This window comes from Lycium ferocissimum, unplaced genomic scaffold, assembly GCF_029784015.1.
Source record: "Lycium ferocissimum isolate CSIRO_LF1 unplaced genomic scaffold, AGI_CSIRO_Lferr_CH_V1 ctg407, whole genome shotgun sequence".
Lineage (NCBI taxonomy): Eukaryota > Viridiplantae > Streptophyta > Magnoliopsida > Solanales > Solanaceae > Lycium > Lycium ferocissimum.
In genome coordinates, this window is record NW_026725556.1 from 235 (window position 1) to 14,955 (window position 14,721).

The 14,721-nt window shown below is 34.4% G+C and overlaps 1 protein-coding gene and 1 long non-coding RNA gene across 8 annotated transcripts; one reads left to right on the plus strand and one right to left on the minus strand.

Moving 5' to 3' along the window:
- The first annotated feature begins 1,021 nt into the window (after positions 1-1,021).
- On the plus strand, positions 1,022-8,375 carry LOC132044251 (uncharacterized). 7 transcript variants are annotated; one of them, XR_009412087.1, is made up of 4 exons: positions 1,022-1,357; positions 3,015-3,740; positions 3,872-4,283; positions 7,915-8,375. It is a non-coding gene; the product is annotated as an uncharacterized LOC132044251 (long non-coding RNA). The 7 variants fall into 7 exon arrangements; XR_009412086.1 differs by having other exon boundaries at positions 4,067-4,283; XR_009412085.1 differs by having other exon boundaries at positions 3,015-3,363; positions 3,582-4,283.
- Positions 5,272-9,301, minus strand: LOC132044250 (polygalacturonase At1g48100-like). The gene is made up of 7 exons (XM_059434742.1): positions 8,884-9,301; positions 7,936-8,067; positions 7,300-7,527; positions 7,151-7,195; positions 6,851-7,058; positions 6,025-6,215; positions 5,272-5,905 (listed from the first exon to the last, which is right to left on the minus strand). The coding sequence occupies exons 1-7, from the start codon at positions 9,220-9,222 to the stop codon at positions 5,513-5,515; spliced, it is 1,536 nt and encodes a 511-aa protein (XP_059290725.1). The 5' UTR covers positions 9,223-9,301; the 3' UTR covers positions 5,272-5,512.
- Positions 9,302-14,721: the final 5,420 nt, after the last annotated feature.

The window sequence follows — 14,721 nt, forward strand, 5'->3', positions numbered from 1 at the left end:
CCTTTTTGAGTTTTTTAACCCAAAAGAAAATTGAAGTTTCCAAGAAAATGGTTGGAACAATTTATTATTGCCGTTAAAATTTTTCCAAAAATTCAATGGCTTACTTTTGGGCCCCAAGGTTCCGGGGAAAATTTAAACCACGGACTGGTTGTGAAACAAGAAGATTTTTGAAACGTGAAACCCCTTTGAACAACTCAAAATCCAAGAACTTATTCATACTACGTTTTTAAAAAAATTAGTCTAATGAATAATAAAAGTGTAATTGTGGGAATACAATGGAAAAAAAGGCTTCTTAAAACACAACAGTTTTGGGAAAAATTAAAGTTTTTCTTTTTAGACTTTTTGGACAAGTCCCGTAAATTGTTGAAAATCAAAAAAACCCCGATAAATAATTGAAAAAAACGAATATTTTATTCCCAAAGGGAAAAAAATTACCATAATGCCCAAAAATTAAAATAAATTTTTTCTTTTTCTTTTTGACAAATTCTTAAAAATCCGCACTAAGGGAAGGGGGAAAGCGAAAACTTAAAGAAACCCCATGTAGACACAAAAATTCCAAAAAAATTGAAAAACGGGGGTTTAGTTTTTTCTTTGTTAAAATTTTAAAAATGGCACAAAAAAGGGATAAAGAAGGAGAAGAAAAATGGAAGAAGGAAGAAGGGAGAAAAAAAGAAGGAAGGCGGAAAAAAAAAAAGGAAGAGGAAGAAGAACCGAAAGAAGGAACGGGGGGAAAAGAAAAAAAATTTTTTCGCCTTTTTTTTTTTTTTACCCATTTTTGGGATTTTTGGGGTTTATTGAGGGGCAAAGGTTTTAAAAAAAAAAACTGAGGGGAAAGTATTAAAAATGTTGGGGCAAAATCAAAAAAATTTAAAACCCAAAAAACCTTTAAAAAAAAAACATCCTTAATTAAAAATTAAAACTTAGACCCACAATAAAAACAAGGGGCAAGATAAAACCCAAGTTTTTATAAACTCTAAGACAACGTTCTTAAATGAAAAAAATAAAAATGAAAATAGATGAAGGGTATTCGCTTTTTAAATTGGAGTATATTTGTAAATATAATTTTTGCGGTTAAATCGCTGAACTTTAATGAGAAACCTCCCCCAATCCACTTAACAAAATATGATAGTGTGTATTTAAATTCCACCCGCAGGCTTTGAACTTGAAGTTCTGGTGCATAAGCTGTTTTTGCACAATTCTCTTACACTGGTTCAAAAGTTGAAATAGCAGTGCCCCAAATCATTCTATTTTGTTTGTAAATTTACTACATGAAAATTGGAAACTGGGACTGCGGGATCTCTGCCTAGGGTAAAGCCAACGAAATATTGTGGGAAAATTGACTCCATAACACTATGGGGTAACTTTCTTTATCTCTTTCCTTGATTCCTTTTGTCATTTTATTACCGCCCCTACATCAGCAGGAGGGATAAAAATTTATTAATGTTTACACCAACTCAATAAATTACTTGATCTACAGATTTATTTTGGAATCATGTAATATCTACCATAAAAGTTAGAGTCTACTTTAATGGGCTTATAACGGCTTACAAATAAGTGCTTAAGAATATTTTTTTTATCTTATCCAGACACTATAAAGGTGTTTAAATGTTATTTTGACTTAAAAACACTTAACATAAGTCAATCCAAACAGGCTCTTACTCTCTCCGTCTCAAAATACTTGTCGTCCTTACTCAAAATACTTGTCATTTCATTTAATCAAAGACAAAATTAAGTAGTTTTTTTTTTCTTCATTTTATCCTTATATTAATTGCTGATGCTGTGAGTTCGCGTACCAAAAAGAATTAGTTGTCTTGTACTTCTAAACATTTATCCAGTAAAGATTACATGGTGAAATATTTTAAGAGACTAAAATAGTCAAAACACTCCCTTATTAATGTTTTCTTAAAAGGCGTAAATGAAAAACACACAAGTATTTTGAGATGGTAAAAAGAAAATGTGTTTATATTAAACCTGCATCCATTATCCCAAAAGAGCAGTAGTATCTTCACTAACAATTCAAAGCCTTTTATGTCTCTAAGTTTTGGTACTTAGGTGCCCACTTCGACAGGATTAAGAGAGGTGTGTGCAAGGTAGCGCGAATACCACCGTTATGTACAAGAAGGAATTAGTGGCTTTTGATTTGGAAAAGAAGTTAAAAAGCAAGATTCAGTTTGTATCTGGAACAGTAATCATATTCCTTTCTTATTGAGCAATAGCTTAAGAGCAAACTCAATGCGTGCACTCTCTAATCTCTATCAAGAAAAACATACGATTATAAAAGTTGATTAATGTACTTCATTGTTCATGGTTGACTAATACATTTTAAAATAATAGATAGTGGAAACTCAAAAGAGCAAGAGCATAATTATTAAAAAAAAAAAAAAAAAAAAAAGAAGAAGAAGAAGAAGAAGAAGAAAAGCAAATCCTGTAGCAGAGTTGGGAAACTCTGCACTTACTTTCATGCCTATCCCTTTTTTTTTTTTTGCTTTTCTTTTATCTTTTGATTTTCAGTTTTTCACGTTTGCTATGTGAACAACAATCTATAGAGGATATTTGAAGAGTGTTTAGTTGGTTTAATACTTCTCCCACAACTTCTAGTTGCACATGAAGCAATAATTTGGAAAATAAGACCTGAGATTTATTGTCCATGATCAAATTAGGCCCTTTGTTTAATGATTTTACAAATGATAATATTGACAACTAAACCAATCAGAAGTCCAAATAGAAGTAGCAAATAAGGGCCGCTCAGTGCACAAAGCATCCCTTGTTCCAAATAGATCTGAATGCGAGAATTACGCAGTCTAAAGTGTGATGGGAAGCTTGTTGTTCATCTAGCCACATTTTTTCTCACGTCTTCCTTTTTGCTAATTATTACTTTCGTAAGTACTAAAACCCTTGGTTTAAATTCTAAAGCGGAAAAAAGGTTCAAATTGTGACATGTATTGAGTGTGCCACAATTTCTAGTTTTTACTCAATTTGAGTAACAATCTAATATTTGAATTGGTTATGGACAGATGTACTGGCTAGGAGACAAGACTTATGGCAGAATGACAAATAAAATCATTGAAAATAATCCTTACTTCAAGTGATCATGCATATGACAGATGGAGGCAGAGTATGTATAACGTATTTGTTGACCAATTATCTGTGCTGCGAATTTTTGTGAATCTGAAAAATTGTCAAGAATATTTCGTAGCAGCTAATCATAAACTTTTACCATCTATTTGTGGATGTGTGCTATAGTTTCTCAGTTAAGTTGAAGGGAAGATAACCTTGCCGGAGAATTGCAGAGGACAGTTTATGTGGTTTACTTGCTAGTTCAGCAATGAATACTGTGAAAATCAAGTAAAAGGATGGGAAATGGTTTGTTGACTGATTATAAAGGAACTTGTATTGTAAAATGATGTTGTTAATAGCATCGATGATATTTTTGATCGTCTCCAAAATATGGATTTTTGTAGACAGAAGTTGTAATTCTAAGAAACTCTTTGAACTAAGTACTATTCTATCCTTGCATTTCTCAGTAGTTTCTTTATGTTATATGCATTTGATAAAACTGTTCTCTCCTTCTTTCCTTCCAGGTTGCACAAAGGTTTTTTCCCGTTGATGCGCAAAGGTTGAATAACTTGGAATCTGTCTCCCACTTCACTGAAAAATAGAAGAAAGAAAAACTACAGTACAAGTTTTAACAGCTTAGACCACGGGTAGAGCTGAAAATTCCAAATGCTAATTGTGTCAAGGTGCACATGACAAACATTTAGCCTTTTTTTTTGCAAAAGCTATTTGTTGTCTCCGTTTGTTTTTGAAGTACTCTTTTTCGTTTGAACTCGATAATTCCATTCAAAGTGTCAGTTGCTGACGGCTATTTCAGGAACTGTCGTTATGGTCCACAGATTACACGATTTTCGTACTCATTAGAAACAGATAAGTTCCATCCCGTTCGTTGACAAAAATAGGAAAGCTGGATCTTTTTAATTTTTATGAAAATAAAGCAAAGTCATCTATCACCCTTTTCAAGTGACAAAAGGGTAATGATACTCATTAGAAGATTTATTCTGTCTTGCAGAGACTAGGCAGATGGAATACTCCATATGTTTTCTATCGAAGGAGTTTCACTTAAATAAGAAGATGGATCACAGTCAAGGAATGAACATATAAATGGCAGGGGATCTTGGAAAGCATTAATGAGAGATCAACTGATCTAAGGATCTGAGCTTCCATGGTTAACATCAGCAGCTGCTCAAGACTTCATAATTGCAAGCTTTCATGTTCTACTTAAATAGGTAAACAGAGTGGAACTGGTTACTCAATATTTAATTACCTTAAGAAGGTGATTATTTCACGCTATTTGGAGTCTGCTCCAATAATCATGTGCAAGGTGATGCACTTTATTTGATTTGAGTTTGTTAGTTTACTACCTTAATCTATGATACCTGTGTGCTTTTTTAAAGTGACTTGAGGGAGTTGAGATTTTAGTTAACTGCAGATTTTGTCCAGTTGCTAGGTCCCTGGCTTATGAATTCATAAAGCTTATTATAGGGATCAACCACTGGCTTTTTAATGAAGGCATATGCATCGAAATTTGTGCGTATGGGAACATGACCACCTCTAGCTGTTGAAAAGAGTCTGCTGTTTTATCTGCTAATGTCTGTGGTATGTTAAAATTCTTGAAAACATAGCGGAGTCTTAGATGCTGGGGTCCATCAAACACTAACTTTCTTCGCTAAGTGTTTTATAAAAACATTTGTCGATAGCAAGTAATATCCTCGCTTTTTCTGGCTTCACAACTTAAACTTAAAAGAAGAAGAAAACTACACTGGAGTGCACATCAATTACGTCTTTTCCTGGTCTCTCTTAGGTATCAGTCTATTTAAATTTTAAGAGCTTGAGCCCTGAAGAAAGTCGTTTGGATGTGGTCTTTACCATAATTTAAGGGGAATATTTGCTTGATGAGAAGCGATTCACGTATGTTGGCAAATGAAGATTTGGTTGTTGCAAAGGTTGTGAAAAGCTGTCCTTGGTTGGAGTTTACTTTCATCGATTTTTTTTTTTTTTCTATTTATGCTGGTTTCAAAAACTTCTGCCATCCGTTAAAGTATTCTTTCTAAAAAATGTCCAATGGTTATAATTCTCTTCATGGCTGCAAAGTATCCTAAATTCTTTTCATTTGGTTATGTAACAGATAGAATATCCTGAGTAGCAATTTCAGTCAGTATTGGTATGTTAGTAATGGTTTTGGTGTCAATCTGGCAGAACAAGTTGACAGTGTAATCCAGATGGAAGTGCCTTCTCTCATACCTTACTATAGAAATCCTTGCTATTAAAAATAATTCAATACCACATACAGTAATCCTATTAAAGGAAAAAAAAGAAGAAGAAGAAATTCTATACTCTTATGCATTAAGAATATGCAATCATTCTATATATGGTGTAATAGGGGTCTGCAAAAGTATGCCAACCTCACACATAAAGACACCAAAAATATATAAATATAGGTAATAGTCTTACTGTACTAGCATTGATCATGATCTGCCTGAATTTTGTTACTCGCTGGTTTGCCGGTTTGTAAACACTGAATTGGAGGTTGAGTAGGAGTATATAACTCTCCGAACGTCTGCCAACAATATGGATCATACATGTGGTAACGCTCTTGTATTGGCTTTAGTTGGATATTCGTGAGGGTCACTTCTTGACATGGCATACTGTCACTGCATGCTAGATGCACTGGTTTTACTGTATATGTTCCTTTAATACCTTCATAGTTGATTCCTGATAAAGCCACTGCAGCTGTCTGGTTCTTGCAATTTCTCTTGTCACAATAGAACTGATCAATTACAATTGGTAGCTGCACTTCGTTCATTTGAATGTTTGAGAAAAACACTCCTTGTACTGACCCTGACCCACCCTGCAATAGTAGAATCTAACGTTAATGATCGTTGTAGATACATTTGAACTCAAATCTGGTTAGTAAAAGTTTGCAGTCCCATAGTAAAAATGTCTTTAAGTAACTATGAAAAAGCATACCTGCCATGTCTTAATCCTGACGCCGTTCATTGTGTTCTTCATAACAACATCTTTGACTGTAATATTTGAAACACAAGCCTTTGTGTTGTCTTTCCCTAGTCCTCCAATGCTGATTCCATGTCCTGGTCCACAATTTACGTTGTGTACATACACATTGGTGCATCCAGTTTGTATGGAGACACAGTCATCTCCTGTACAAATAAAATAAATAAAAAATCGATGAGTATTTTTAGCATGTACTAACATTTTTAATTGAAGGACAAATATGTGCTTGGCTCTTTTGATGTTCAAATTGTTTATGCTATCGTAAAGTTGTCATCTAGGTTTCCATCTTATTTTGAGCAGTTTCGATATCTGCTGATAATGCAATAGGACTGAACTAAATGACAAAGATTCAATTGAACTGAAATAATTGACAAAGGACAAATTTCCTCTGTGTGGGGCTAAAAGTCTCTCTATAGGGAAATTACTTTTTTACTATATGGACAAGATCAGTTTTTGCAGGTAGGGTCTTCAAGCTTGTGGTGCACAAAGTATATATAATAGATAGGTGGTTGCTATGTGTCGAAGTGTTAGTGGTCAAAAATTCAAGAATGTGGTCCTTATGGAATTATCAAAGTGGACAATATTCTGGCATGTTCTCCAGTTATTAGTTATGTTTGTTGTAAACATTTAGTGTTAAGGGAAACTTTTTCTGTCAATCACTACACATAGTGGAGACTGAGCTCTCAATTTTGGAAGAAATAATTGCCTCATCTCTTAAGCATTTTGACTGATTTCTAGTATTTACTTGAACTGGCTGAATTAAGAACTAAATTATTCTCACCACAAGCGATGTTGGAACTGCGGATTAGCGCGTCTTTGGAGTTCTGTAAATGGATTCCATCTGTATTAGGACTATCTCCAGGAGACGTGGCAGTGAAATTGTATACCGATACCCCTATGCAATTGTCAAACTTGAGATGGCATTGTTGACTATTCTGAATTCTGATTCCTGTTACAGTAACATTGAAACTCCCATAGAATCGAAGAGCCTGCATTTCAATGATTCGTTTAGATCGAAATGAACACTTAATGGCCAAAATATGCAGCTTGAAAAGATAAGGTGTTTGAAGTTGTCACTTACTGTTGGCTTAATGCTTGGCATCTTTCCACTAAGTGAGCTATTCAGCTGCCACGCAAAATTTTGGAAAAAGAGTATTAGAAATGAACAGAAATCGAAACATGATATATATCCATAATTGTGAATTCCAAAAATTGAGGACAGATAATTACAGGAGTTGGAGGATGTCTCAATAATGTCTTGTTTAGTGGGATGATTAGTTTTAATTCATCATCTAGAGGATCAGAATATGGGGTATCTTGCCACCAAACTGAACCCCTCCCATCAATCACCCCACTTCCTTTAACTGTAATCCCTACCAATTTGGTAAAGTCAAGCCATTGAAAAAGACCTGAACCCCAAGATTTGGCATCAACTGGTGCAATTAACGTCCCATCAAGCTGCAAAATAGAGCATATTCATCAAAAATGGTCCCTAATCTGCAATTTGAAGACTGACACATATAATGGGTTCTTGAATGTTGCCTTACGTATTAGAATTAGTATCAAAATTGTGATTCAGAATCGTGTAATTGTTGAGTACAGAGGTATTTTGTATTTGCATAGCCAAAGAGGACAGAGTTATAGACCTTTTAGTATAGCCAGCAGTTTTAGACTCTATTATATGGACTTGTTCACAGATATTTATGCAATTATGAGCATTTTTTTAATAATTTCTAGTGTACTTGAAATAACTCGTATGAAGTATGCATACTCGTGTCAAACCCCTTCGACACAAATATGTCAATGATTAAAGATCTAAGTAACATAGTTTTTACATATTTGCAGATAATCTGTATCTTTACTGACCTGAAAAACAATGTTGTGCTGACAGTATGGACCTGAGAATGAAATTGGTCCGACAAGGAATACATATTGAGATGGAACGATCATCGTTGAAGCTTCCACTTTACAAGCAGCTGCCCATGCATCTTGAAATGCCTGTTTTTGAATCACAAGAATTAAAGATTTCATGGTTAGTAAAGTAAATATATGCATTTTTCACCTTCTATTTTATTTTTGAAATCAGGTTACTAATATGTACTATCAGATATTCATAACATATTCAGTTGTAAGTTAGTGTGAACTACCCTAACGAGAATCATTTTAGTGGGAGCCACCTCATTTTTCTCTATGACTCTGCTTGCAGTTCTGTCTTATCTTATTTGTATTTTTTTTTTTCCTATTATATATTTCTGTATCCCCAAAGTTAGTTCATTAATAATACAGAAATCGAATTATCACAGTTACCTAACTTTTTGTCCTGTAAACATGAAATTATTTATGTGAATTCCCAGAAACTCTTTTCATCCACTTTATTTACATTGTCTAGTTGGTAACCCGTGAGACCCTCTTACTGAACAAACTTTTTCTTTCTTGAACATGATGAAGGACCATTCATAAGTGACAATTTGCAGGTTCTATGAGCTGACATTTTGGCAATTGAGCTCCAATAGGAATATCAAAAGTTTAGCCTATAGTTTGGTAAATTGGAGTATGGCAAATAGCAAATAGTCCTGCATTCTCGTGTTTCTAAAATCTATAGAGAATTGAAAGAGTAGAAAACAAATAATTATTGACTGAAACTGACAATAGGCTAATTCTGAGTGAATTTTACGTAATGTCACTGAATTTTAAAGTTACACTATGCTTGAAGCAGTTACTCAGTCTAATAATGAAGAAAGTTCAGTGATGATTCGTGAAAGTTAGCCTGTAACTTTCTAACTAGTGTCATGGTAGATCAAAATTTGAGTTTACCTTAGTGTCATCGGTCTTGCCATCTCCTTTGGCACCGAAATTTCTTACATCAAAGATGTTGGTCGACGGTACATTGTCGTAACCTTTGCTTGGGGGGTTTTTCGGTGTACTTGATGGTGGAGACGAGTATTTTGGTTTCGGCTTGCTCCCACTTTTGTGGTGGTGATTGTTACCATGAGACTTTCCTTTCTTCTTGTACAAAGAAGCAGAGGAAGTTCTTGTTTGTTGTCTCCAATGCTTGCCTCTTCTTGCATTACAAATCTCTACATTTGACGACGACCATACGAGAAATGCAACTATGAACACAAATGTGAAGCTTCTAAAACTTAATCCTCCCATTTTTTTTAATGGTAGAAAGAGAGAAACAATGGAGGAGAGTAAGGAGTTGGTAACTGCTCTGTCTTTTTTACTTAGCCAACAGAGGAGCTTCTGGTGGTTTATATAGGAAGGAATATGCTCGGTGTTAAATAAAAACTGTACATGCATAAGCAATATAGTTTTTGTTTTAATAATAATATGTTAGCTAGGCATTTATGTCCTTCATTCTTTGTCCCCCTATCTCCTTTTTTCTTTTATTAATTAACTTCCCTTTCTTGATGTGATTTTGTTTGGCTGCAATTTTTTTATTACCCTATCATATGAGTAAAAAAAAATGAAAACAGTTGGTTTCAATTTCCATGTAAAATAATGTGTTAGATTCTTGCAAATAAGGGAAATTTAATTTACATAAACACTGATTGCAAAAATTAAATTAAGATATGCATTTGTTCACCTGTCAAAATAAAGATATACTCCCTCCATTCCATATTAAGTGACCTTTTACGCCTTTTATTTTGTTTCAAAATAACTGACGCTTTACGATTTCAAGAAGAAATTAATCCTATTCTTCCAAACTTACCCTTATTTATAATCAAGAATCATTAAATAACTTTTCTTTTTCTAAGCATTAATTAGGGGTAAGTTAGTAAAAATACTTATAATTTTCTAAAAGTAAGCAATTTCTTAAAGGGTGTGCATGAACTAAAAGAGTCACTTATTATGGAATGGAGGAAGTAGTTTTTTTGTGTTTAAGTATGCATGCATTGCCTTTTTCCTCTTCTTTAATTTATTGTACCTTGTGTCTTTTCATGCACAAATGATTAGAAAATAATTTTAGAGTTGCTATTATTGGACTATTACTAGTATGAAAGTAGCAATTATAAGTTAAGGTTAGTACTATTATTGTTTTTACCAGAATAACTATTTATTCTTGTTTCTTCTTTCTGATTATAAAAGCCAAAAAAAGACGCACGTGATTGGGTATATAAGTGGTCAAGGGTACTGATTATAACAGCTCTTTTATGATCACATGCAACGTTCACGGGCTTAAGTTTTTGTACCTTTGTCTTCCTTAGCAACAGTGCCTCCCCTGAATTCCTCCTCTTCATTCTCTTTCTTCTAACTTAATTTATCAATCAATTAATCAGCTATATTTCGACTTCGATATCAAACTAGTTGGATCGACTATATGAAATTATGAATAATTTTGTAGTTATTCAGTCCTACACTATCCAAAAAGTAAGAAAAAATGAACTTATAAGCATAGACGGATGCAAATTGCAAAGTAGGCGCACTAGGCGAGTTCGGTAGGTAGTATTCTGCATCTGCTGATTTAAATCTTGAATTTGTCTTTATTGATTTATCTATAAGTGTATGAAAGGAAATATAAATGAATTCCTCCTATGTATAGTTGGCAAGTGGAATCATACTCCATTAGTTTGATTTTTGTACGTTACTGTTTTCTTCATAGTCTACCTTAAACTTCTCAGTTTACTTAATGAGATGTTAAACTTCTCAGTTTACTTAATGAGATCTTTCTTATAGTCACATAAATGTTATGCCGTGTTTAAAATCACAATTTTCAAGTGTGTTTTGCGTATGTGACAACTTTATTTCTTTTCTAAACTAGTTCAGTCAAATACCGTCAGTATAGAATGAAACAAAGGAAAATATGATTAGATCCATGAGGATTCACAGAATAGAAGAAGCAACAAAAGTGTTGGGGATGGAAGAAAACACAACGCCCATGGTTTTGTGCTAAGGTTTTTATATGTAAATGAGTAGTAGCATGAGGTTTGTGTACAGTGTACTATATAATATGATAGTATATATACACATAGCCAAGTGTCCAAACTGACAATAATTTAGTCCACATAACATCAGTGTACGTAAAGAAGGATCACATGCTTTAGCTGTTTATGGAATGGTGGGTTTAGAATAAACAAAAAAGATTGTGGGGGCTATGTAGGGTCTGGAATTCATGAACGTCACAATAGAATGTAGGTATTTCTGCACTTTTTATGTGAACAGAAACTGCCCTTGATTGTGACCAAAGAATTATTACCAAGATCAAAAGGTAGGTTTGAGTTTTCAATGACATTAAATTCTATATTCTTATTTTTCTCCTTTTCTATTGATTGTCCAACTTAAGCCTGTTAACAGGTTGGAACCGGCCCGGACCGGCAACCGGTTAGAAAACCGACCGGTTTCCGATCAAAAAACTAGAACCGGCCACTGGTTACCGGTTGGAAAGTTGGAAACTGGAACCGGCCGGTTTTAAACGTGAAAAAAAGCTTTTTTTGTTTTTTGTAAAATATATGTATATTATAGTATTTCTTAGTATATTGTAGGTATATTTATATATGTTATATAAGTTTATAACTAAAGTTTATATATTTACTAACTAACAACATATATATATATATATATATATATATTAAGTTATATGCTTAAGTTATAACTTTCTATTTATAACTTAAATATATTTCTACTAGATATACCTAAAATATACTAAGAATATACTTATAAGCTATAATATAAATATACTTAAGTTATAAAATAGAAATTTATAAACTTAGAAAAAATTTAACTTATATGCTTAGCTGTTTATAATATATATATGTTTAAGTTATATGTATTATAACTTAAGTTATTTATAAGTTAAGTGTTTTCTAAGTTTATAACTTTCTATTTATAACTTAAGTATATTTATACTAGATATACCTAAAATATACTAAGAATATACTTATAATATAAATATACTTAAGTTATATGCTTAGCTATATATATATATATATATATATATATATATATATATATATATATATATATATATACGTGTGTGTGTGTGTGTGTGTGTGTGTGTGTGTGTGTGTGTGTGTTTAAGTTATATGTATTATAACTTAATGTCACGACCCAAATCGATGAGTCGTGACGAGTGTCTGACCTCTAGTGACCAAACACCCCTAAACACATATCTGAACCATACTGAACATCAAGGGCCCATAAATGGCATAAACTGATCTCACGAAAGGAATGCATCAAAAACTCTGTGCAATCTGTATACACACATACATACTGAAGAACAGTGCAAGCCAGCTAGGCCGCTACATATACTGTACACAAAAGAATGGGAGCCGACAAGGCTACATCATCTGACTAATACATACAACCGTCTACAGACCTCTACTGGAATGAAAGCTATAGAAAAGACGGGATAGGGCCCCGTCATACCCATATGCATATACATCTCAAAAGGGCTAGCATACCAAAATAGACTGCAACTCCGGATTAATGGAGCGCACTGACCACCGCCGGATGAAGTCCTACTAAGCCGGACCACCTCGCTCGCCTACCCGAACTCGCGAGCATGAACGCAGCCCCCCGAGCAACAGGAGTCGCATACGGATAATGTACTGAGTATGAAAGGCGTAAGAACAATCATGTATAAAAATTTGAACTCATAAGCTGAAATAATTGTCTGCATGTATTTGTATGAACTAGTATCTGTATGTATCTGCATAAATCTGTATAACTGACAATGCCTCTGTGGGCGCATAATATGCATGCTCTCGATGGTAATCATGCTCATATACATAAATGTAGGTCATAGTGCTGAGGAACTTTCAGCCCGATCCATATCCCATATAATAGTAATGCCGAGGAACATACGACCCTATCTATATATCATATAATAATAATGCTGAGGAACGTACGGCCCGATCCATATATCATATAATAATAATGTCGAGGAACGTACGGCCCGATCCATATATCATATAATAATAATACCGAGGAACGTACCGCCCGATCCATATATAATATAATAGTAGTGCCGAGGAACGTACGGCCCAATTCATATATAATATAATAGTAGTGCCGAGGAACATACGACCCGATCCATATATAATATAATAGTGCGTATATAACGCCTTCTGGTCACGGGTCAATGTGGATATGAATATGGATGCAATGCATAAATGAAATGAATACATAGAACTCTCGGAGTGACGTGAGGTCGTACTATCTCCGATGAACATTCTTTGAGCTAACATCATCAATATAAGAAATCTCAAGACCCATGAACAGAAGGAACAATCATAGACGGGGCATAGGAACATCAAAGACTGAAGTACTCCTAGTGCTTCTAAGAGTAGAGTAATATGAAAGCTCGTTTACTCGCTTATTCGTTCATATTATAAGATCATGCCAAAATGAAAGAAAGGTTAACCTTAACATACCTTGAAGTATACCCAATCGTCCAACTTCTACCTCTCGAACTTGGAAGTCTACAATTAAGATAACGTAAGCCTTAATTAGACTATTTACCTCGCTTACTAATCAATTTAAATATGAATAGAGCTTGACAATGTGGACAACATTTTCCTTGTAAGCTCAACAACCCTTCGACTTCTCATTCAATCTAACATCAACCACGGTACCCACAACACAATGACAACACACACACACACAGATATATATATATATATATATATATATATATATATATATATATATATATATATATATATATACTTAAATCCATTCCCAATCATCTCTTAAAATAACCCTAAAACACTATATTACCCTTCATCAACTTACCACTTCCATAAGTATCCTCTCTCTACTTAAAATCACTAAAACTCTTGATAATAGACTCAAATACAAGGGTAGAAATCATTTACATACCTTGAGCGGTCTAAGATTCCAAGAATCACTTCAACTCCAACTTCCTAAGCTTCACAACCTTGAAGAAACCCTAAAAACAACCTTCTTCTTGACAAGCACGGGTTCACGGGCTCGGATCTTACCAAATCTCCACTAATAATGATGGAAAATATTGGGAGAGAAAATATTAGGGTTTCTCTGATTTGGAATAGAGGAAAATAAGAAATAAGGTCGTGAACCATATATTTATACTTGGAAAATAAAAAGCTCCAGTGGTGCGGTTAGACGGACGGGTTGACGACCCGTCGTCGTGTCGACGGTCCGCCGACTTGACCGTTGACCTACGCCTACAGATTTCCAGTTGCGAAACCCTGTCGACGCCTCACAACGACGGCCCGTCGACGATGACTAGTGTCTGTAGATTTCCTCAGGTTCAGCTCAGATTACGTCGATTCGATTCGTTCAACTTCTAATCCTGCAAATTGCCAGGAATACCTGCTGGTACCCTTGTAAACGGGGCAAGACACTTTATACCTCCAAACTCGGGCTCGAGTCTCTATTCCAAAGGCATACCCGACTAGGAAACCATGGGTTCTACTACGACGCAAATGAAGGGCGTCACATTCTCTCCCCCTTAGGAACATTCGTCCTCGAATGTTTGAACAGTCATGGGTTATAAAAATTTCGGCAGAGTTTCCCCTGTACTTATATCAACCCGTCCTGCACACAACAACCCAAAATAATGCCACACAGGGCCACATACTATAACATATAATACTAGGGCCTCACACAACCAGTCACGATAACTGAAATGAAATAATACCTGGGGGAGATGATGCCTCAGACTGCACC